At 39.9% G+C, this 26,274-nt stretch overlaps 1 protein-coding gene across 3 annotated transcripts in view; it reads right to left on the reverse strand.

Annotated features, from left to right (window-relative positions):
- ITGB1 (integrin subunit beta 1) overlaps positions 1-26,030 on the reverse strand; it is a 47,005-nt gene extending 20,975 nt beyond the window's left edge. For 2 of the 3 annotated variants that reach the window (XM_036912210.2, XM_036912208.2), the window contains exons 1-3: positions 25,875-26,030; positions 4,329-4,395; positions 1,742-1,827 (exon numbers count right to left, since the gene is read on the reverse strand). In XM_036912210.2, the coding sequence (XP_036768105.1) occupies positions 1,742-1,827; positions 4,329-4,395 (153 nt within the window). In that variant the 5' untranslated portion in view covers positions 25,875-26,030. Of the gene's footprint in view, positions 1-1,741; positions 1,828-4,328; positions 4,396-25,874 lie in introns of those variants that run through there. The other variant, XM_036912211.2, reaches the window with a different exon arrangement.
- Positions 26,031-26,274: the final 244 nt, after the last annotated feature.

Consider the following 26,274-nt stretch of genomic DNA (forward strand, 5'->3'; position numbering starts at 1 on the left):
CAACCAATTTCATGGCACTGCATAAAGTAAATGAGGATACTTATATACAAAGAATACACAATGGTTCCCATCAGTTATTTTTTAAGGAAAATGTAACACTAATTAAAGCATTTATGTAATCAGAGGAACAACTGGGAGGAAATACTAAGAGTCAAGATGGCTCAAATATTACTTTTGATGGCCGATAATAATATTTCTATGTATTATCAAACCTAATATACTAACAAAACCCAGGAGCCCAGTGCACTATACACTATCAGCCAGTCCAGGAAACCTTAAGATGGTAACAGCCAAATAAAATTTCAATGGATATATTCTAAAATAACCTTTAAAATTTTTAAGAATTACAGCATAGAGAACATAGTCAATAGTCCTATAATCTTTCTATGTTGACAGATACAAACTGCACTAGTTGGGTGAGGATTTAATAATGTGTGTAACTATTGAACCACTATTGTATACTTGAAACCAATACTGTACATCAATTATACTTCAAAAAAAATTTTTTTTTAATTTTAACAATCGGACCACAAAGATCAAAGCCTAAATTATTTAAAGAATAGTTTGGCTAGGACAACCCATAATCCCAGATAAACTATCACCCTCATAAAATGGATATTGTTGTTGATACAGCAGCTACCAGTGATTTAGAAATTCTAGCTGAAACTGCTTTAAGTTCAATCAATTCTAATTCTTGTAGCAACACATAAAAAGCAGGCAGTAGCATGCTTATTTTCCAGAAAAGACAACCAAGTTTCAGGTACGTGAGCCTTGCCTGAGACAATCCACAGCACTCTGGTTCTCCACAGTCTCCAGTTTAACTCCAGAATACCATTTTCAAGAGAACAGAAAGTGCCATTAGAAAAATTCGGAAATAACCAAAAACCTTTGATTTTGTCTATCAGATGGTAAAGCATATGAAGTATCTGATATTTAACCAGTTACACCTATAAACAGGCACTCAAAATTGTGGGGTAGAATGTCTTAAACAATAAACCTTTGACATTTCTACATTTTTCACTCTGAAAAAATAATATATCCTCAAAATGACTTCCCTTTACTTCCTATTATTATTCATTCATTTGTTCATTCATTCATTCAACATTTAGTAGATTTTGTGGAAGGTACCAAGTTAAGCAATGTACAGAGATGACAAGTCAATGAAGTTTGAATACTAACCTCAATGGCTTTTATTAGGATGCAATCAATTCTCTTTTAGTTTAACTCCAATATAATTAGGGAAGTTAATTTATACCTCTCCCATCAAAAAAAGGGAAAAATCTAAAACAGCCAATGGCTAGGGTTTTTAGGAAGCTGTCCAACTGAAATATAATGTGTGCCATAAAGGTGTGTTATTATATATTTTCTAATCATCTAGTAGCCACATTAAAGAAGAAAAATAAAAACAAGGGAAATTAATTTTAATATATACAAAATATTAGCTTTTCAACATTATTAATGATATTTTTAATCACTAAGTCTTCAAACTTTGGTATGTGTTTGAGGCTTACAGCAATTCCCAATTTAGACCAGCCATATTTCAAATACCACGTGTGCCCAGTGGTTACTGTATAGGACAGCACAGCTCCAGACCATAACACAGTATTACACAGAGTTGACACTCAGTAAACAGTGACTTAAGAGAAAATTCCTGTCTAAGCACTTCCCACGGATACAGTATTGGGCAACACTGAATGACTAAATGGGGAATAAATGGAAAGGATTGAGCAATCTTACTTACTGAATTTGTACACCATCCACAATTTGGCCCTGCCTGTATACATTCTCCACATGATTTGGCATTTGCTTTTAAACATCTATTTTCATCTGTCAGGACAAAGAAAGAATAGACCACTTTACTTGAAGCTTCAAGAGAGAAAACAATGAAATAGCAGCATCACAATGACAAAGAATGCCATATATAGGAGCATTAAATATGAATACTATGAACATAGTTACTAAGCTGATCCAAAAAGTCCTACCCAAAAAGACCCTAAAGAGAAGTGATTTTGAATCATCTTAGCACAGAGCCATAAAAAGACATAGCTATCTCTCGTCTTCTATACCAAAGACTAGGTACCATTAATCTATACATAGATCCTTTTCTCAAAGGCATGATTTTATGATTATATTGGTCTTAATTGCCAGGTTTCCTACAACTGGGTCAAGTATTCTTGCTTTCCATGTACCTCACAATAACCCACCCCCCACAGCACTTTCAGTGGCTTTCCCTTAATTTTTAGTATGTTCAATACTTGAAAAGTTTGTATCAGCCAATCCACAATCCCATGCTTTTTCAGGCTTTGTGTTCAAAGTATGGCTTGCACTTCTTTGAATCCCTAAGGATCAGCATGCTTTTCATGTGGTAAAGCACTACTAGTAAGGATTGTCTTCAATGTGTCTTTTCTGATTATGAACCTAACATACGCTCATTACAGAAAATTTAGAAAATACATAGAAGGGTAAAGAACTAAAAATCACCCATAATCTGCACACTAAGAAATAACTATTGTTAATGGTTTTGCATATTCTTTCCTGTCTTTCCCTATATAGATCAAAAGATAGCAAGGAAGTGTGCATATACAGACATTACCCAAATGAAATTGATGATATATATTTTACACATCATGTTTTATACTTTATCCTAAGTGTTTCACTACAAATGCTTAAAAATGTATTTTAATGATTACATACTTCATCTTATTAATGTGCCCTATTTAATATTGGATGAATTTGTTTTCAGCTGAATTCACACATTCTTGGTCACATGCACACACCAACCCTCCAAACATGCACACACACACAAACACACACACACACACACACATATATATATGTACCCACTCTCATAGTCATTCTTAGAATGTAGAACTGATTATCACAATTAAAAAAAAATATTGACTTGAAGAGTATTAATGCTTTTAATGTACTTAATACACATTAATTTCTCGCTAGAATCATCAAATATATGTTCCCTGTGATGTAACGACTTACAAGAAATGCCTATTTGATCATTCAGATGACCAAACACATTTCTCAGCACTCTAGTCTTCATCCACAGTTCCTGAAAAATGTTTCAGAATCACAAAAGAGATTTTTGTGTCTTGTTATTAACAACGGTAACTTCTGGACCTCATCCAATGGTGGGGGATATGTTGCCAGAAAGACCAGCAATGTGATTAAAGGGTTGAACTTTCCCAAATCTCTGGGAAGGGGAGGTTGAATCAATCACCAATCATGACTACATAGTGAAGCCTCCATAAAAACCCAAGAGGAGAGCTTTTTGGTCTTTCCCATTTTTAAGAGCGTCCACACTTGGGGGGCCAGAACACATCCATGTGCTGGTGAGCCACACCCCAGACTCCATGAGGATGGAAGGTCTTCTGTCTGGGACCTCATCTATGTACCTCTTTATCTGATTGTTAATTCCTATCCTTTAATAAACAGGTAAGCGTTAAGTGTTTCCCTGGATTCTGTGGACTGCTCTAGCAAATTAATTGAACATGAGGAGGTTCTTGGAACCTCCAAAATGTAGCTGGGCTGTTGAGAATCACACATAAGAGCGTGGGCTTGCAAATGGTGTACGAAAGGGGGTGGAAGGAGAGGCATCTTGTAGTATGGAGCCTTCAATCTGGAATCTGATGGTATCTTGGGTAGAGAGTGTCAGAACTAAGTTGAATATTTGGACACCTTGCTGGTGTCCAAGAACTGTCTGGTGGAAACTGGGTCCTGAACACCAGTTCACAAATGTTTTGCTTGAAATGTATGTTTTGAAATTTGGAGAACAGAATTGGAAGTCCATGTTCCAAATGTGGATGCACCACAGTTTACAAGGAGATATACTTTCAGCTTTACCTTTCCATTCATCTTCTAGATGACGCCAACATTTTACAAGACTTTTTTGGGGGGGGGAGAAAAACAAACAAACAAGAACATCTAGGAAGTCAATTGTTCCTGGTTTCTTTTTTTAGGTAATAATGGTTAGCTCATAATCCCCCCTCCACACATTCAGCTTCTCCTAAATAGGTCACATGCCATTGCCTGCTCTGTGCTCACTTAAACACTCTCTTACATTTTTAAAAGGTCTTTCTGTAGTGTATTCCATTCCTACTACGTGAGCATTTCCCTAGCTGACCTGCCTCTCACTAACCTGGGTGGCAGATGTGGGAGAAACCTGATGAAGGCCCCCACCCTCCAGTGAAGACAGACGCTGCAGGCCTTTCAGGAGATGCGGCATGATCTGCTTTATGTTTTCTCAGGAATCTAATTGGTCACAGTGATACAAGATACTAACATAAAGACAACTGGGAAACTTTTTTTTTTTTTACCTGCTTGGCCAAACACACAGCAAATTGAACTGATCAGTCCAATCCAAATAATCAGGTGTAAATTCATCTGAAATACAAAATGTACATCGTTATGCTGTGAAACAAAAAAATAAAAAATACATTTAAAACATTCCCATTCTCCTTATATTCTGTGATTTTTATAAATACCCCTCAAAACCTTTCTTCGCCAGCCCTTCTCCACACGTTATCCACGTCTCCTCCCAGTCACTCCACCTTTCACTGACACTACTAAAATAACTTCCTTACCAGATTCCATTCTTGCCTTTCTCCAAACCAAATATATGCTAACATTTAATTAACAGTGCTCAAAAAAGAATCACAGTGTCAAGTATTCCCTAACACCCCAAAGCTATGAACAATATCTGTCCCCTGGAATCTCTAGCTCCCTTATCTTTCAGATGCCTCACGTCCCTCAGTAACAACTGTTAGTTTGAGTGGACCTGTTAAAATCCTGATTGCAACATCCCCTTGCTTACAACTTTTCAGTAGTTTTATGTCTCCCCAACATCATGCACAAAGTCCTGACTTAGTTTTTCAGTTTGATCTCCTGTAATTATTTTTCTTTCTGAAGAATATCAACTTCATGCACAGAATTAGTAAAATTTCCTGTAATATCTACATCTACAAACTAGACCAAAAAAAAGGTAGGTGAAGTAGGCATGAGAAGACCTGACAGAGGATTGAGTGTTTTCCAGAACCACTATAGAAAAATTAAGTAATACTCTGTATACTAAGCAGAATACTTCAATCTTCAACTATCACATGAGTATTTTCTATGGATCAAAGTTTTCACAATATTAGTCAATGCCTTACCAGAGTTGGTTAAAGACTGCTATAACCACAGGTTTCCCTCTATCCCTGAACTGCTTACTGCTCTTGGACTAAAGGACAGTCTAATAATTAGGCATAAAAATACCTGCCTCTCCCACAAGAATACAAAAAAACAAAACAAAATATATAACAGCAACAAAAGGGTGGCTTTACTAGTTGTCAAAGAAACATAAATTAAAGCAAAACAAGGCAAACTAGCAAGAGAAACAAAAAAGTTTTTAAACCAACAAAACTTACTACAGATGGCTGAAAGGAACCACAGAGGGCTCTAAAAACTGGTGTTAATTTGGGGGAAATAATTAAGCAACCTATATCAAAAGCTATAAAAAATATTTCTATCCTCTTAGTAATCTAGTGATGGGGAACTCATTCTAAGGAAATAATTAAAAATATAAAAGGTGACACACACACATACATGTTCAGCATAGAACTCTAGTATATTTACAACAGGCAAAAATGGAACATACTTTACCCAGTACTAGGGAAATGGCTAACTCCATCAACATACAGACTGCTACAGTCATACAAATAATAAAGTATAGTAACATCAGAGGTTTATAGAATAATTTTAGATGCAAAGTACACATTAAGATGGCAGGTATGTGAAAATAACCGCATATGAATAAATAAAGTAACCAGAGAGGCCTGGAGATGACAGAGAGTTATATGCATGATAAAAAGACAATGGGGTTTTAAATTGTTAAGGTGTTTTCTTCTTTTTGCATTCTTAGTAAAAACGTTTACGGCAGAGTAACTGTGTGGAATGTTTTTCTTTCTTTGTAAATGTCCTTTAATAAGAAAAAAATATTTCTTTTAAAACACCTCCATCTTTAGGAGCTATTCCCAGAACTCCAAGAGTGCGCTTTAAAGCTGTGCTCAGAGCGCCCCTGGGGCACTTGCATCTCCTAAATGTTTGTGTTTTCTCTGTTGGCTTCCCAGAGAAAGCAATGAGTAACTTGCACAGTCATCCAACTTGAAATTGTGCTCAGACCAGCAACTTCTGTTATGCATCGAGTTTACAGTTTTGCTTGCATATCACTTGGAAATGCACCCACAGGCCAACAAAAGCTGTGTCGCAGAAGTGTGGAAGGCCTAACAGTTCACCTTTTAAGGCCTGGCCAGAAGATTGAACATGTAATAAATCCATGTAGACTGAAATTTGAAGCAGTTCAGATAATGCTATTGATTCCAGAACTATGACTACAGGGGCCTGGAACACGAACACTCCTGAGGAAATGCACGGCTGTGACAAATGGGGCATCTGGGCAGCTGCTACACAAAGTAAACAGAACATGTATCTGTTCCATAAATTGTCTGATACATGTTTTTTCAAAATACTACTCAGGCTGTTTTAAGGACCACTAGACTGCCTTGAGAAACCTTTAAAAATATTATATAATTCAGAGAATCATCACTAAAATAAAGTTATTAGATAACTATTTATGTCTCAACATTCCTAATCTATGTAACTTTAAAATAATACTTTGAGGGCCACTGTCCTTTCCCTTCTATAAAGCCTGACAAGCCAACACTTCTGAAGCCTTCCTGCCCCTGGAAGACTTCCAAACCCCGAAGCAAGCAAAACCAGGCTTTTGTGTTGAAGAGCAGCTGAGAGCAAGGGCAAGGCTGAGAACAGCTCAAGGACAGATGTCTGGCTGGAGATGTCTGTGGGGTCTGCACTTCCTCTTGGGGAAGAAAGGAGCTGCAGGGGACAATTACCACCGTAGAGGAGGTCAGTCAGAAGAGGCCCTGGGGAGCACAAGCAGCGAGCCACAGTCAACCGGGAGCAGCAGAGGCTCGGCAGCAGCCCCTCCCCAAATCCTGACAGTCTCCCAAGGACTGTAGAGGAAGAAGGGCACACCACCAGCTTCTCCAGCACTTCAAGACTGTCTGAGGCAGCACTTCTCACAGTGTGGTCCAGGGGATGACTGCACCAGATCTATCTGGGTGCCCACCCCAGGCCTAAAATCCACCATTTTGGGAGGGTAGGGCCTTACTCCAGATAACTCTGGAGATTCCCAGCAATGACATTCCACACAGAACAGTTCATTGTGAGGGGCCAACAGGGAGACGTGCCTTCAGGTACTGTCCTAATGTTTCCGCTTCATGGTCAAAGACCTAGAAATAACTGCCCCCATTGTTCTCATTTTGTAACCCCCTTCTCCCTCCTCCTCCTGCTGTACCTGGTGTCCTCCTTTTCCTACCATGCATGTGAAACTGCTCTTGCAAAAAAAAACTTTCCAGGCCTTATGGTATTCTCTGCATTCATTCAAAATCTCCACCTCTAACATGCACTTGGGGAGATATGCTGGCTTACCACCCATAGAATGCACACAAAGTAACATTTAACACATTTCACCATTCTTGCTTCACACACTCTAGTCCTTTGGACTTTACCGGTTTCTCCCCTGCTTCTCTGGAAGTTCTTCCTTCGCCAACTATGGCAGACTTTGTGCCAAATCTGGACATACAAAGATCACTGCCTCAAGGAATTTTCAGTTAAAAGACAAAAAAATACAAGTAGTTACAGGATGAGGCAGTGGATTCTGTAATGAAAATAAGGACAAAGTGCACTGAGGACACAGAAATCTGCCTGGGGAAGTTCAGAGGCCTCAGGGGGACAGCAATTTTTCAGCTAGAATTGCAGACATAAAGGAAACAGGTAGGCAAATGGAGAGAAAGATTCCAGGCAAAAAAAAAAAAATTCCAAGCACATGCAAAACCAGGAAGTTCCCAGAAAAATTATAATAACTTCTTCCCAATCTTATTTCTAATATATACCTCCAGGGATTCCCCGCCAACTGGAATTGTCTTGCTCCTTCTATCTTTACAGAAAAAAGACTAGAACAAAATATATTTTTATGTTATTTATAATTAAATCTAGTCTGTGGGATGAGTGATTATTTTATCCCTGTACAATAAGTATAAATTATGTTAAAATCTTAAAATATCATAAAGGCCAAAATCATCTTAGAGTACTGAAGAATTTCTGAGACCTAAATTATGAGGTAGAAATAACGGAAACTGAGCCAGAAAAGCAGAAGGTAGGTTACATGGAGCCTTAGATGCCACCCAGGCTGAGCGCATTTAGATTCCATTCTGTACATACAGGGACCTGAAAAGGTGGGGCAGGGAAGTAACACAGCAACTTATCCATGGCAGAGAATAATTAGCAGGACAGAGGGTGGGCAGCAACATAGCAGCTACAGGGCAGGTACAAAATTTACAGCTAAGGATCAAATAAGAAATGACATATATAAAGAGCTCACACGCCTCAACAAACAAAAAACAAATAACCCAATTAAAAAATGGGCAAAGGAACTGAACAGACGGTTCTCCAAAAAAGAAATACAGATGGCCAACAGACACATGAAAAGATGCTCCACATCGCTAATTATCAGAGAAATGCAAATTAAAACTACAATGAGGTATCACCTCACACCAGTAAGGATGGCTGCCATCCAAAAGACAAACAACAACAAATGTTGGCGAGGCTGTGGAGAAAGGGGAACCCTCCTACACTGCTGGTGGGAATGTAAACTTGTTCAACCATTGTGGAAAGCAGTATGGAGGTACATCAAAATGCTCAAAACAGACTTACCATTTGACCCAGGAATTGCACTCCTAGGAATTTACCCTAAGAATGCAGCAATCAAGTATGAGAAAGATCAGTGCACCCCTATGTTTATCGCAGCACTATTTACAATAGCCAAGAATTGGAAGCAACCTAAATGTCCATCGATAGATGAATGGATAAAGAAGATGTGGTACATATACACAATGGAATACTACTCAGCCATAAGAAAAGGGCAAATCCAACCATTTGCAGCAACATGGATGGAGCTGGAGGGTATTTTGCTCAGTGAAACAAGCCAAGCAGAGAAAGAGAAATACCAAATGATTTCACTCATCTGTGGAATATAAGAACAAAGGAAAAACTGAAGGAGCAAAACAGCAGCAGAATCACAGAACTCAAGAATGGACTAACAGGTACCAAAGGGAAAGGGACTGGGGAGGATGGGTGGGTAGGGAGGGATAAGGGGGGGAGAAGTAGGGGGGTATTAAGATTAGCATCCATAGCGGGGTGGGAGAAAGGGGAGGGCTGTACAACACAGAGAAGACAAGTAGTGATTCTACAACAGGTTGCTACGCTGATGGACAGTGACTGTAAAGGAGTATATAGGGGGGACCTGGTATAGGGGAGAGCCTAGTAAACAAAGTATTCGTCATGTAAGTGTAGATTAATGATTAAAAAAAAAAAATGCAGTTCCTATGTGGTGACCTCTAATGAGTTCTACACAATGATATAAAGGACATATAAAAGTGTAGGCAAAGGGTCTGTTTGTGTTTATACAGAGGATCAAAGCCTAATTTGGCTACCCCGAAAATGAACTAAGAAACGATATGAAAGAGAACTTCCAACATCAGCACTCTCGGGAAGACTCATGCCAGAAGATGATCATCAAAAAACCCCAACAAAGATCCACGCACTGCTACAGCTGTAGATGCACTCATCCCACCAGCTCCTGGACTTGCCATGGGAATGAAGGAGGTATCTAAGCTGGCCTGTGCATACAGTAAAACAACAAATTTGACTGGATCTATACTGTTGGAACTCAACCAAGAATTAGGAGAAGTGCAAATTGTAGCGCTCCAAAATCTTACAACTACAGACTATTTACTGTTAAAAGAACATATGGGATGTGAACAGTGCCCAGGAATGGGTTGTTTTAATTTGTCTGATTTTTCTCAAACTACTCAAATTCAGTTAGATAATAACCATCATATCATTGATAAGTTTTCACAAATGCCTAGGGTGCCTAACTGGTTTTCTTGGTTTCACTGGAGATGGCTGGTAATTACAGGTATGCTTTGGTTATGTAACTATACTCCTATTATGTTAATGTGTGTGCGCAATTTAAGTAGTAGCTTAAAATATATACATGCTGAAGTTACTCTACAAGAAGATATGTCAAAGAAATAATCAATCTTCCCATGTTTTCTCCCGCCTGCTACTTCTATAGCTTTTCTTCTTTCTTCCTAATTACAACGAATTCTTAAATAGAATTCGTGCCTCATATCAAATTTACCGAGTATCATAACTCCTCCAAGTGGTAAAGATACCTCAAGACAAATGCTGGGCATAGAAGCCACAGGGCATAAATATGCAAAGAAATAAAAAGCTAACCATTTCAAACAATAAGGCTTCTCTCTCACTTACCAACTTAACATTTCCCTGTATGGCCCCGGAAGATGACTGGTTAGCCAGAGACGGGTAAGATTCCTCAAGGGAGGAACAACCTAAGACAGGCACAGTCGCAGGGGGGTCATCAGGTGAGAAATTGGGGATCAACAGAGGTGAGGCTTAGAACCTCACCCCCCCTGTTCTGAGAGAAATCTTCTGCATATGTGGATGTTTTATTGCCCTTGTCTAGCTTGGATTAACACATAGTCTACAGGCACACACCTGATCATCTACATTTGCTCTCTTACAACACTAAACTATGTTTTCTACCTTTATGTTGTATCTACCTACCACTTCAGCATCTTATTAAAAATAATAAAGAGAGAAATGTGGTATCCACATATAAATCAAGTATAAAAATCAAATGTGTATTCATATTTGAACTGACTGTTTATAGTTCATAATGCATGAGCAAAACCAAAAGTTTCTGTGATGACTGCCCTTGTACTGTTCACCATGTAACTTATTCACTATGTAAGAATTTGTTCTCCATGTAAGAACTTGTTCGTTATGCTTCAGAAGATTGGAGACTGACGAAAATTAGGCTTGGGGTGGATTAATGATTGTGCATTGAGCATTGACTCCCCTATACAGAATTTTATTGTTGTTAACAACCATTTGATCAATAAATATGAGAGATGCCCTAACAACAACAACCAAGAAAAAGTACACACTTCCAATTGTAAAATAAATAAGCAACCGGGATGTAATGTATAGCATAAGGAATATAGTCAAAATATTGTAACAACTTGGTATGGTGATAGCTGGTACTTAGAATTATCATGTATATAAATGTTGAATCACTGTGTTGTACACCTGAAACTAATGTAATGTAATACTGTGTGTCAACTACCCTTCAATAAAAAATAATTATCTAAAAAAAAAAAAGAAAAAAAAAAGAAATGACAAACATCTGAATTCAGAGTGGCAGTGGACAGGACAGTGAGCAAGCAAGCGATCAGGAGGCCGCAGAGTGGGATCTGAGGGCGGCTCAGACAAGGGAGGGTGAGGGCGAGAAAAGAATCATCACTTTGACATGAAGGCAACAGGAAAAAAATGAAGTGAGGGGAGAAGACAGTGACTGGCTTCAGAAATGTGGAGTGTGACATGCCTGTGGGAAATCCAGGGAAGATGCCCACTGGGAAAGTAGGACATGGGTCTGGGCCGCAGGAGGTTAAGTCAGGGTTAGAGATAAATCCCTGAGAGTTGTCACTGTAGAGGTGGCAACTGAAACCATGAACATGGATGTGAAGGTGAAGAAAACAACAGTTGGAAAGAGCAGAGGGCAGGCGTGACAAGGTGAAGACGCAGGACAGAGAGTAACGGAGAGACCAGGCCCCTCTGGGGCAGGAAGCCTACCACCCTCAAGAGAGGTGCAGTGCTCTTCCTCCAAATCGTCAGGGTCATACATGACAGCCTCTGATTTTTTCTGAAAGGAGTCAAGGACATGGTTGGGAGAAAAAGAGGCAGGGCTAGGGGGTGGAAGAAAATCAGGAAGATGCAGTAGGATCATGGAGCAAAGCTGGGCCCAGCAGGGAGGACGCACCCTCATTTATAAAGGCAGTTGGTGACAGTCACTCCCTTCAAACTACCTGTTGATACTGTCTTCCCTTATGGGTTCCAGGTTCCAGGAAGACAGGGCCTTGGTGTGTCTGATTCAGTTACAGCATCTAGTAGTGCTTCGCACAAAGCCAATGCTCAAAAATGTTTGCTGAACTATATTAAAATGTATAACATTTTTATTTCAACATTACTCAAAAGCCCAGGAAAGAAGCATCTCTTAGGATTGGTAATGTACAGACACTCTTTAGATATAATAATAAGTGCACATACCCTAGGGATAACAATTTTCAATTCACTCAAGTATATATAAGTCAACTTAACAGCTAGATACAAAACGCCTCATGCTCCTGGCTCTTATACATTATGATCCAAAATTCACACATACAAACACAAACTAGGTACTGAAATAAGAACTACTCAGTTATAAGGTGTTCAACCAGATAATCCAGATGCTGGTTGTTTATTATTACTATTAGCACAAAAGCACAGAATTAAAAAAAAAATTCTTGCAGAGCTACTCAAATCACTGACACTATCTCCCATGGGTCTTCATGCTGCAGTTTGAAATCACTGAATATCGGCTCACAGAGAAAGTGCAGGAGAAAAGGGGGACATGAAGAAGTGGGGTGCTGACAAAAAGGTAGCAACAAAGAGGACAGGTCACAGGACTAGAGACCACAATGGAGTGGAGGTGAGAGGAAGGGACTAGTGGAAGCAAGGGAGGGAAAAGAGCTGGAAAGTAAGGCATGCAGGTTTAAATTTCAGAGACAGGGAGTCTCAGGGCAGCTGGTCCAGGTAAGGACACAGCTATGGATCACTGTTTCCCACACAGGGCCTGAGACAAGAACAGGTGTGTAGGCAGCTGGTGCAGAAGGTGACCCCAGAAAAGAGAGACACTGAAGACAGTGAACCGAGAAAGAGTATTTACTTCGTGTGGTGCTGGGAGCTTGGTCTTCTGGAAGTTTTTTAAGCAAATAGAAAAGCCTGTCTAGAGCAGGGTCAGCATGGAGAAGGATGTTTATCAACTAATTGTACCAGCCCCCATAGGTACAAGTTTGGGGTATAAACTCCCCCACACTTCCAGGAACTGTGTCTGCCCGGAAGGCTGCTGCCAGCTTTTCACCCAAGGGGCAGACAAGAGGGCTTGTTGGAAAAGCCCCAGGGATGGAAAAGATAAGGCCAATGAGCAAGATGCAGTCATCCAGAAGTGAGTCACGAACTTTGCAGCAGCAGAGGCTGGAAGCAGGGGGGATGCCCAGAGGATGTGAGGAGGACAGAGTGCCTGTGTTTCAGCTATAATATCACAGTACTGTGAGAGCATGAATACTGCAGTTGACAAGAGTTTAGAAAACTGCTAGGTCAGATGGTATCACCTGCATGAACTCTTGAGGACCCTAGTGGTGGCAAAAACAAGCAAGGTGACTTAGCCAGGCTATCACATGTGCACACATACACACATATTTAAACAAAAATAAACAATCTGTTTAAAAATTACTTAGACATATGGAGCTCTTTCAATCTTCTGTAGATGTATATGGTTGACATGCCTTATGAATTATCTCCTAGAAGTCATTTCTTTGTGTCCTCCGAATCTAGCACAGTATCTTAATACTTAACAAATAAACTAAAGTTAAAGATAACTGGAGATATTCTGAAGTACCCCAAAACACAGTAAACTTATGGAGGGCAAGCAATGTGTTGTGCCCACCACCGCACAGTAATGCTTAGCAGCTAAGAGTGTGGGCAGTGAAACCACAAAGCAGGACTTGAATCTCTGATCAACCACTAACCAAGTATGTGATACCGACAAGTTATTTTAATCTGCGCCTCAGCTTCCTCATTTTAAAATGGAGACAGTAGTACTTACCTTACCTTACAGGGGTTATGTTCAGCTCAAGTCAATTGATAAACATAAAAGGTGTGAAACAAGGCCTGGCACATTATAAACACTATTTAATATTACTTATTATTATTAATATGCATTACAGCTGGAGCTCAAATAACAACTTGACTGAATAAAGAAATACTGTGTGTTTCAATGTTTTGCTTTTTTTCCCCAATCATAATTATAACCGGAAACTGAACTGATTCATGTTGAGAGAGACACAAGATATGGAAGAAAGGATAAGATGGAAGGGTTAGTAATAACACAGCTACAAATAATAGATTAATGTTGATTATTATAGCCATTCAGATACTTATTTTGATACAATATCAAAACTTTATTACACTGTATAACAATGTTTAATCAGATATTTTATATTAGATAATAATTATTATATTAGTAACATAATTATAACCAGATACTTATTTTAGGTTCTATGTCTAAGTAGGATTATATTTAATGTACTTTCTAACAATTGTATTCCTAACAATTTGTATGTAAAATAATAAAAGCAAAACCTAGTGTTTTTTAATTACCAAATTAGACAAAAGACAGATATTTATGAATGTTAATATTACAGACCTCTTTCAAAAAAAAAGATGAGGGGGAAGAGGGAAACATACCTCTTGCAAAGAGAAATACGGAAGGATAACCTGAGGCTCTGTCAGGGGAAGAACACCTAAGACAGGCTAAACGAAAGAAGGTAACGGCCCTGAAAAGACATCTTATTGGGAGAAACTAATCAGATGTGTGTCCCAGGTCAGATTTCACTCATGGACTGCTGCCAAGAGAGGACTACTAAGAAAAGGAAGATCTACTTGTTCAGTTAGGGAGTGGGACTAGGCATAGGCCAGGCACAGACAGGAACAATACAATACATTGAGTTTTGAGGATAAAGGTAATTTGTAACAAAAAAGTCATGTCACTTTTATTGCAGCCCCTTCAAAGGACCACAATACTGACAACAACGATAAAATGATTAACAGCTAACTATCTCCTCCAACAAACTGTGAGATTGGGAAGACTATCTTCGTTTTGAACCAAACCACAGAGAGGTCATAACTTCTCCAAAGTCTCGCAGGTGGAATTGAAACCAGACCACCTGAATCCAGAAGCTGTGACCTGATCTTGAGTTTCACTAAACTGTAATTTTTTGAAGGCCTCCTTAGTCACTATTTTAAAAGAACATCCTTCTCCTGTTAGAACAGATCTACAGCTTAGAAATGAAAGGGCTTACAAGGTTCTGTGAGTTTACTTCTTAGTCCTTCAAATTGAATGGAGGCCAAGAGTTAACTCTGTCAGATCTCAGGAGTCCACCCACGGGTTCTGAATCTCATTCTTACAAACACCTTTCCTCTAGTATCCTTTTTTACCATATTCAGTTTTATCTAAGGGGTCATAATTCACTCCTTACACAGTAAATTATCGTAAACACTTTCCCCAATTTCTTTTCAGTGTCTAACAACCCCAAATACGTACAATGTTTCCCATTGTCAGAAAGAGTGATTATTTTAATTTCCTCTAAATTTTGGCTTCCTTTAATCTAAACTCATCTTTACCCAAAAGTAAGTGCTGTTTTATGTCCTATTCACTTTTAAATACATACTTTTTATTAATGTTTTTAACAGTGTTTTGATAATGTCACATATTTGACATTTGGCATTTCCTTTAACATTTAAAGATAACATCTTTGGAAACTTTAGATGTGGTATATTTGTTGAAATTAAACAATTACACTTTAGAGAAAAATTACTTTAAAAAAATGTGATGACTTACATTTATTTCAAGTTTTAAAATAAGGTCCCTAAAACCAATTAGTACAAAAAGAAGTCACCCACAAAAGATTTCTTCCTACAAATATCTTTGCACAAGGGCACATTTTTATTCAGTACAACTAACTAAATTCAAGTCAACAAGTAGTTATCGCGTATCTACCATGTACCAGACATACAAAGGACCAAGCTGGGATGTGAACCCAGGCCTGATTCAAAGGCCCAGGCTTTCAATGTAAGCAGGCTTCTAATAAGAAAGGCTCAGCATTCTCACCATTCAAATACTCATTTCCAGAAAACAGATCTTGTTTCCTTTTCCATGTCATAACATTCTAAAATCATTTCACTTTAATGGTGAAAATGACCAGTACATCTACAGTGCTGTATATCATAGATCCCTCCTAAAAATATGGTAACATATTCATCCCAAGTCTGTCCTACCATCATTATCTTCTGTATTTGCTTTTTAAAAGGGAAAAATAAATCGTCCAATAACAGACTAATATTTAAAAAAATCAATGTACAGTAGCCCAGAAAAAGAACACAGAGACAGACTGAAAGCCTCAGGGAGTTAAAGTGCAGGTCACTGCCCTTTCCCTAGCCCAGAGGGCAGTCAGAGGGGACAGTGAATCGAAGGGCTCTGAGAAATCCTGCTGCTCTCTACACCATCAAATCGGAGGGGAGGGGAGGGGAGGGGGTGAATTCATCCAAGAGCACCCTCCCCCTTCAGGAGGAACAATTCAACTCAAATGTGTTCTTCCTTCCACAGGCAGGAAGCATGTGTGGGTAAGTGGTAGTGACTGTGAAGGTGTTTATGACACAAACAATATGCTAGAATTAATGATTAACAAAACCTTAGCAGAAAGGGTAAGAAGGGGTTAAAAAAATGGAATAGCAAAGAGAAGAGGCTAAGTACTTTGAGGCAAAGAAGCAACTGCTCCTCCTAAGTCCTTTCCCGCCCTCTCTTAATAAATAGAACAGTATTTACCACTCCCACTCGGAAGAAAACAGGCTTTTAGGACACTAACCCCTTATTACCCAATGGTTCTATCTTATCAGCTTGAAGCTAAAGAGCTGCAACAACAAAGGTTTGGCTGCTCCAAAGCTACAAGCTCCGGAATCAATCTGAAACATGAGAAGAGCTCAAAACAGGGCTAGATACTATACAAAAAATACAGAATAACAGACTGAAGATAAAATTCATCACGAGTAACTACTCTACCCACCCTCTCAGGGAAAATGAGAATATGGAAGAATGATCACCTTCACCCACCACCTGCTCCACAAGTAAAAGAGGAAAAGAATGGAGATCCTGCATGTAGGCAAAAAAAAAAAAAAAGCCTCAAAAAGTTCAAAGTAGAGGGGAGGTAAGGTCATGGAACTTGACAACTAGGAATAACTATAGGACAAAAAGTGAAAGGAAGTGAAGAATCCTTTTTGAAAATAGAGAAAATTTAGGTGAGTTCATTATGTTTTGAAGTAATTTAGAAAACCTCAAACAGTCCTTAGAGCAATCAAGAACAGTAAGACCACAGCACTAGAGGAAAAGTATACAAAGCTAAGGAAGGAAATTTAAGTTGAAATCCTCTGTAGAGCTCAGAAACACAAGGAACAGAATCAATATGAGAGGAAGAGCATGCTTAAGAAAAACCACCCTGAATTCAAAATAATTCAAGCTAATTACAAACATTATGATAAGTCAATGGTGACCCAATGAATAGATAACTGGCCACCCCACTTCCCTTCAGAAAGGATAGCCTTTTGTGAAAATGAAAAAAAAAAATTAAGCATTAAAAAAATGGGGAGGGGGCACAAAATAAACTCAAAGACCGCAGAAGGACAGACTTAAAATACAAGCAGAAAAACAAGCTATCATATTAAAGGCTGATACAAAATGAGCATGACAGGTTGGTTGCCTGAACTTAATTCTTCCCATCTCCTTATACTCAGAAGATAGTAATTACTTACCAACTGATACGTTTCAAACAGCCTAAGTGAGCTGTTGTTCTTAACACTTGCTATGTCTATAGATTTTGCCTTTCCCTGTGCAGGGAAAAGTTGGCAACTATTTTGGTTGAGGAATTTTACTTTAGAGCAAGTTTACAAAAGTAATTGTGAAGGGAGCTAGCAAAAAACACTGATTATCCGGATTAATCGTATCAATAAGCACTGGAAGGAAAAATCTGTTCCACATAATTTCAATTAAGGAGATTTTTATATGTTCCCAAATTGTGTAATTTTATCTACTTTTTAGGTAGATCTCTCCAAAAAATTCTTACCTGATCAAAACTTCAGTAAATCCTGACCATATATTTTGTGTATTCACCACTCCCACTTTCTGCCCTGTAGTGGAGTAAAACAAGCACAGTGCTGGGTCTATTTTAAAAATATGCTACATGTTAATGCATGCTTTAAATATCCTTAATTTTGATCACTTAAATGGTGTCAGATGATTGGCTATGGAGGTACACTTTTCTGATAATATTCCTTTCTCTTAAAAAAAAAAAAGCGGTTCCTGTGTGGTGACCTCCAGTGAGTTCTACACAACGGTATAAAGGTCAGATCAAAGTGTGGGCAAATGGTCTTTTTGTGTTTATACAGAGGATCAAAGCCTAATTTGGCTACCCAGAAAATGAACTAAGATACGATATGAAGAAGAACTCCCAACATCAGCACTCTCTGGAAGAGTCATACCAGAAGGTGATCATCAAAAAACCTCAACAAAGATCCAGGCGATGCTGCAGTTGTAGCTGCATTCATCCCACTGGTTCCTGGACTTGCCATTGGAATGAAGAAGGAGATATCTAAGCTGGCCTGTGCATACAGTAAAACGACAAATTTGGCTGGATCTACACTGTTGGAACTCAACCAAGAATTAGGAGAAGTGCAAGTTGTAGCGCTCCAAAATCTTACAACTACAGACTATTTACTGTTAAAAGAACATATGTGATGTGAACAGTTCCCAGGAATGGGCTGTTTTAATTTGTCTGATTTCTCTCAGACTGTTCGAGTACAGTTGGACAATATCCATCATATCATAGACAAATTTTCACAAATGCCTAGGGAGCCTAACTGGTTTTCTTGGCTTCACTGGAGATGGCTGGTAATTATAGATATGCTTTGGTTATGTAACTATACTCCTATTATGTTAATGTGTGTGCGCAATTTAATTAGTAGTTTAAAACCTATACATGCTTAAGTTACTCTACAAGAAGATATGTCAAAGAAATAATCAATCTTCCCATGTTTTCTTCCACCTGCTACTTCTATAGCTTTTCTTCTTCCTTCCTAATTACAACCCTTAAATAGAATTCGTGCCTCATATCGAATTTACCGAGTATCATAATTCCTCCAAGTGGTAAAGATACCTCAAGACAAATGCTGGGCATAGAAGCCACAGGGCATAAATCTGCAAAGAAGTAAAAAGCTAACCTTTTCAAACAATATGGCTTCTCTCTCACTTACCAACTTTACATTTCCCTGTATGGCCCCGGAAGATGACTGGTTAGCCAGAGACGGGTAAGATTCCTCAAGGGAGGAACAACCTAAGACAGGCACAGTCGCAGGGGGGCCATCAGGTGAGAAATTGGGGATCAACAGAGGTGAGGCTTAGAACCTCACCCCCCTTGTTTTGAGAGAAATCTTCTGCATCTGTGGATGTTTTATTGCCCTTGTCTAGCTTGGATTAACACATAGTCTACAGGCACACACCTGATCATCTACATTTGCTCTCTTACAACACTAAACTAAGTTTTCTACCTTTATCTCACATCTACCTACCTCTTCAGCATTTTATTAAAAATAATAATAATAATAATAATAAAGGGAGAAATGTGGGATCCACATATAAATCAAGTATAAAAATCAAACGAATATTCATATTTGACCTGATTGTTTATAGTTCATAATGCATGATCAAAACCGAAAGTTTCTGTGATGACTGCCCTTGTACTGTTCACCATGTAAGAACTTATTCACTATGTAAGAATTTGTTCACCATGTAAGAACTTGTTTGTTATGCTTCAGAAGATTGGAGACTGTTGAGAATTAGGCTTGGGGTGGATTAATGATTGTGCATTGAGCATTGACTCCCCTATACAGAATTCTATTGTTGTTAACAACCATTTGATCAGTAAATATGAGAGATGCCCTCTCAAAAAAAAAAAAAAAAGAGTTCCACCCAGTGCTCTGGGCACAACACGGTGGCAGGGCTGCAAGGGAGCACAGCAGAAGCTGGAGTGGTGGCAGTGCCAAGGACAGAGGCCCAGAGGACGGCTGTGGGAAAGCTGTGCAGAGAGGCCCGGAGGACGGCTCTGTGGGACAGCTGTGCAGACAGAGGGGCCCAGAGGTAGAGACTGGCTTGCTGCATGCAGACTTGCTCTGAGTGAATGGGATTTTAGTGACTGACCTGCCACCTGGAAATAAAGTTGGGTATAACCTTTCACCCCCCAAAAAAAAAAAAATATGCTACGTTTTAAAACCGAACTAAACATGGTGAGAAATCAATTTCTCCTCTTAATCAGCACTAAACTGGGAGTACTACCTACCTCAGAATTGTTGCTAGGATAAAATACAATCCCAAATGTAAAAGCTCTTTGCAACAAATATCTGTAGTGATCTAAGGATCCCACTTTCCTTGATTCCTCTCACAGGCTTCTAAATGGAAAATCCTGAGTGACTACTTAGTACATGGATCCCAATCTTCTTAAGCCCAAGCTCCTGTAGTAATAAGCACAAATCCAAATCCATTCCCTACTGTGTGTGTTGTTTTTCTACTACACCATAGTACTAAATGAACTTTTTCAAACTACAACCTTCTCCTCCAAAAATCAACTATGACCCACCACCATCAGTTTTGAGAAGCACTGAAATTATATGAAACAAATCACACATAAACTATAAAATACACGAGCTAATAAATCACTAGTCCTGATTTCAGAGTTTGAAAGCTCGTTATTTACATACATCTTCAATAAACATTTATATACTAAAATATGACTTCCATACTTCAAATAATGCATTCCCAACAAAGTTTTCATGTAATAAATACTTTCCTCATCATTCCACTGACACTATGTTCCCTACAACAAAATAAAATATTAATTTTTCTTCTACTTTTCTGATTTTTTTTTTTAGCCCTTATTGGCTCTTCACCAACCACATAAACATAAGCTGAAGTAATTACTCCTTTCTCTGTGATCCCAAAACTTATTCCTGATAGTGTCTAGCACAGTAAATGACAAACCCTCAGTGATGCTCAATGATATGGTGGTGTTTTCATTCAAACCTCTATTGTAATTCTTTTCACGTCTGTGAGCCCCACCAGACCAGACTTGGAGGGCAATAATCCAGGCTTTCATTTTATATATGCTTCTATATATAGAAGGGTATGTATATGTGCATATGTAATGAAGTAGCCAAACAGTACTTGCTACGTGAGGCTGGATTCTACCTTCTAACTATACTGTCCTTTGAATATGTCCCCCCTCAGTCATACATATTTTTGCTCATACTATGCCAAGCTCCTCTACAAAACCTTCCAAAAACAAAGCAATGCTGACTTCCTTCTCAAAAATCTATCAGAGATTATTACCTGGTACAGTACATGGTGAAAATATCCCTTGATATTTGTTAACACTGCTCTAGAATGACCCCAACTTGCCCCAACTAGACCATATATCCAATGGCAAGGTCCATGCCAACTTCTTGATCTACATCTACTTGGCACAGCATTTTCCAAGTAACTGGCCCTCAAAACACTACTGATAGATTAGAATGTACAACCAAGGTACATTCTAAGAGCTAACAGTAATAGATTTGGCTGCTCAGCATTGGCAGGTTTACTTAAAGCAGTAATTGGGAACAGCGCCTAACTTCTCTGGCAATAGTAAAAGAAAATGGGTGCTCATGGGAGAAAAGGAAGAGTGGCACTCTTCTTCAGCTCACAAAAGGGCAGAATGCAGACACAGAGAGACCACTTCTTTATGGTGCAGATACAGAAACCAAACCCAGGACATAAGTAATCAACAAAGGTCACAGAGAAATTCAGGGGCAGAGCTTACACTGAAACCCCCTTTCCCATCTCCCAATCACGAAGCTTTACTATATCAAACTGCTTCTCTAATAAGTCTAAAAAGACTATTAAGTGCTTCTCTTTGCTGCAAACATGCCAGCCACAGGAAAAAGTTGCAAATATGCAAGCCCCTCACTAACCTGTCAAACAAAGAAACTAGGAATTCAGAGAGGATATTGGGAAAGGGAAATGCTTTTCTAGATTCCTTTTCCTCCACCCAACTTTTGACTGACAAGTGTTTCCAGGTTCTCTCCCTGGCCCCTTTTCACTCTACATGCTCTCCCTTGGTATTTTCATCTGCAGCCTGTAGCTTCAACTCCCACTTACAGATTAAGAATTCCCAAATCTACGTCTCCCAACCAGACTTCTCGTTTTGAGCTTCTAAACTGTGTATTCAATTGTACTCTTAGGTGTCTCTACCTCTGTTCCATGGTCACCTTTAAAAAACATTCAGCATGATAAACTCATCATTTTGCCTCTTTCAGGTCAAACAGCACCACCCCCTTGTGGTCGGACGGCCTACCTTGGACAGAAACCTGTGTCACTTAGGGTTTCTTTCACCTCTGCTACTTCAGGTATCAAGTTTTAGCAATTCTCCCTCCTACAGTAATTCTTGTACCGCCACCCAAATCATCCACTATACCAATGATATTTGAAGCTTGATCACTCACCTCAATTAATAAAAAAAATTTTGAGCATACATGTATCCAAAATAAATGCATATATATAAACTAGAACGCATGTACTTCTACAGAATATACAGTAAGACATAATCATAATAAAATTTTTAACTTTAAAATCATGAGGTTAAAAAATATATATAATATTGTCTAATATTTTCTTCCTAACACTCCAATGAATCATTTTACACATCCCTGAGGTCCAGGAACCAACACTTTGGAGACTATATAAGGAGATAATCTTATAAGAAATATATATATATATGTGCACATGTGTATGGTGTTTATATACATATGTAGTATGACTATTTGAAGCAGTTTCTTTTTTATGCACGCATGTATTTCATGATGAGATATCCCTGTGCTTTATTTAGTATATTGCTAAATACAGCTAACCTTATCTAAAGCCACAAACCAAAAATAAAGTTTAAAGGTAGTTTACTTCTAAAAAAATCACATTCCATATTTTATAAATAAAGCTTAACTCTGTTAGTTCTGTAATTAGCCATCTTTAAAAAGAAAAATTTATATAGTTCGGCTCCTTTTGCACACAGCTCCTGAAAAAAACATACCACATTATTTTCACCTATCTACTGAATCTAAGGCTGCTAATGTTCTGGGTTTTATGGGCTACACCTCTTTTAACCTAGGTACATACTGTAATATTTTTTCAGCTTTCTGTAACTATGGAGTTTGCTACCATTTCAGGCCCTGAAGACAAAGGCGCTCTCCCTACCCTCGTCCAGGTCAGCACATCCTCCCAATCTCCCTACCTCTGCCAACAGCAACCACACAGAAGGACAAACAAAATCCCACAATATGTGACTAAATTCAGAAGAGACCTGCTAATACAATAAGAACTATTTACATATTTGCACCATATAATCCTCTAAGTTTCCACCAATAACTGACAGATTCTAACTTTCCATACATAGTGTGGGTACTTTCTAAAATTGAACAACAGTCCACATGAGCCCTCACATAAATTCAGCTTGTAAGACATTCAGATATTGAAATTCTCAGACCTCAGAGGTTCTAAAACTTTCACCAGTTAGAAGATAGTTATTTCATCACTCCAGCAGTGTACTTAAGAGCAAACCAGTGCTTACAGAATACTAAAATATTTTCTTCAGATAGATTATACTACTCCCCACCCCATGCTGTAAGCCACAATGTGACAAGAAGCGAAGCAATGAAGCTTTAAGTGGGGAGCATTCCATTAAAACTGGCACCACGTTAAACTGTTTAATAACATTCACTATTACAAAGTGACCAGATGTCCCCATCTTGGAGTTAGGAATTTGACACCAATATAAAAGTACATATTCATTCAGTGATGGTAACTTGGGACACATTTTAATTATATTGACGAAGAAGTTAAGAAAGCCATCTGGTAAAATTATGAAATCCAGTGATTTTCAGTATTGTTGATTCTACACTTTTCATGTACAGAATGTTGAGATCAGAAAATATCTTAATTAGAACTTAACATTCTTTTAAAAAGAACATTAGAAAAACTTAAAATTTTAGGTCTGTTAAGTCAACACAGATGACTTTATTTGGAGTTTATCTGCTTTCCAGTTACAGAAGTGAACTATCCTATCTTTTTAACTAGCATTCTAATAACATCTTCCATTTTACACTGAATTTCAGGTTAGTAAAGTGGCTTTCTCCTCAAATGCCTGTAACCAAAATACTAATTTGTTTCATCTGTTTCCTATGTAGCACTTCATCATCGTCAGCCACTCAATATTATTAACGAACTAAAATTATTTTAAAATATGAAAATACAGTGGAACTCTTAAGCCCTGTTTCCTCTGAACCTTGATTTCCACAAATGTAGACTAGGTAACTTTCAACTAAAATTTCTCGATTATTTCTAAAAGTGGTTTATTATACAATCTATTGTAAAGGCTGCATGTAGTTTAAGATACCTAATCAAAATGAATTTAGCATGTTATCTTTGTACAATCAAAATAAAAAATGATCCAGTAATTCTACCCACCTAAGTATCTATGTGGAAAGCAGACCCAAAGGACCCTCATAATGATATTATCAATTACATTTAAGATTTTTTTAAAGTCTTTTCAATGCACTAAAAAGGAATGAAAAGGAATCAGTATATTATATATTGAGCATCTCCTTTAAGTATTTTACATTTTACATTTGATTTTCACAACTCTAATCATGGAAGGTTACCTGTGGCTCTGAAGCTAGACCTCATGGGTTCTCCACTTACTGGGTGGATGACCTCAGGCAAATTAGTTATGCTCCCTGTGCCTCAGTTTTCTCATTTGTAAAATGGGGATAAAACCACCACCTGCCTCTTTGGCTCACTTCCAAGATTAACTGAGAAAATACATGTAAAGCGCCTAGAGCTAAGCATGGCCCTCACAATCCCTACTATAATTATGACTTGTTATTAGCGTATTCTTGTTCCCATTTTACAGAAGAGGAAATGCTAAGTTACACTGTGTAATCTACTAGGGATCCTACGGACTAATGCGAGATTTTGACCCAAAAGCGCAAATCTGGATGAATTCAAATTGCTTGGGCATTGAATACTGGTATTCTTAAAAGTACACCCTGTTGTTACGAAGCATAATAAATGACACGTCGTAAAAAGGCATGAGGAACTGGGCGGGCATTACATGGAGCAGGGACTCGGGGCGCCCGGCCCAGGACGCGGCCTGACGGCTGAGGTATCCGACACTCCAGTGCGGCTCACACCTCTTAAGTGAAAGGCACACACGCCAACACTGCGCCTCCTTTTCCAGCGGCTGTACGATGCCAACTTGCGTTCGGGGCCCACCCCGCAATGCGCCCCAGGTGCTAAATGCCAGGACCCAACTTCAGGAAGTTGGAAGAAAACAGTTTTCCTTCTCGCAGAAGCTAATGACGAAGCTCAGCGTCGCCCAAAGTAAAGGCAGTCTGCGACAGAAACGGAGACAAAGAGAAACCGACCAGGACCGTTCCAAGTCCTAAGGAGTCGGGTCCGAGGAGGCCCGCGCCGCCGCCCCACCGGCGAGCACCCAGGGCTGCGCACAGGAATCCCGGCGCCCGCTCGCATCCCTGGCTCGGGCCACGAGTTGGTCAACGGTCGCTACGAACGTAGGTGTGTGAGCGGCCGGCTGCGGGCCCGGGACCCACACTCGCCAGGCCCCGAGGTGACGGTGCAAGCCCGCGACCCTCCACCGGGAACGCGGCGGGTCGGCTCCGAGCCGCCGGCCGCGCGCGCTGGAGGGAGAGGAGCGGTGGGGGAGGAAAGGCCGGCAGAGAGGCCGGAGGCCGGGCGCTGGCCCAGACTTCCTACCCGGCCTGGGATCTGCACCCCCCCCCCACCGCCCCAGCGGCCCACCCGGCCCCAACGCACCCCCCCCCACGAAGGTCCAGGCCGGAGCCGCTGCGGACGGTTGGGGGCGCGGCGCGCACGGGAGTCGGAGGCCGCCGCCCGACCCGCTCCCCTAAGGCCCTACCTTCCCAGGGCGGCGTCCGGGCCCCGCGCTGTCGGCTCGAGCTTGCTGCTCGGCGGCTCCCGCTGGGTCTCTCCCGGGGCCTGCGCCGCCTCCCGGGTCTCGGGCGCGGCGGGCGGCGGCTCCTCCTTCTCGGGGACGGGAGGCGGAGACTCGGGCGGGGAGCCGCCTCCCGGCAGGAAACGAGCCCCGCGGCGCCGCCTCCTTAGCGCGCGGATCCAGCTCCTCCGGCCGCGCCGCCGCCGGCTCCCTCCGGAAACGCATTCCTCCCGGCCGCGTCAGCCGCGCCGGAGGCGAGGGGGCGGGGCAGGCGGGAAGGCCGCGGCCCTGACAAAGGGGTCCCCGGGCGGGAGCCGTCCTGGGGAGCCAGGGCCGGCGGGCGGTCTCGGCCTCAGTTTACCAC

This window comes from Manis pentadactyla, chromosome 3, assembly GCF_030020395.1.
Source record: "Manis pentadactyla isolate mManPen7 chromosome 3, mManPen7.hap1, whole genome shotgun sequence".
NCBI classification, from domain to species: domain Eukaryota; kingdom Metazoa; phylum Chordata; class Mammalia; order Pholidota; family Manidae; genus Manis; species Manis pentadactyla.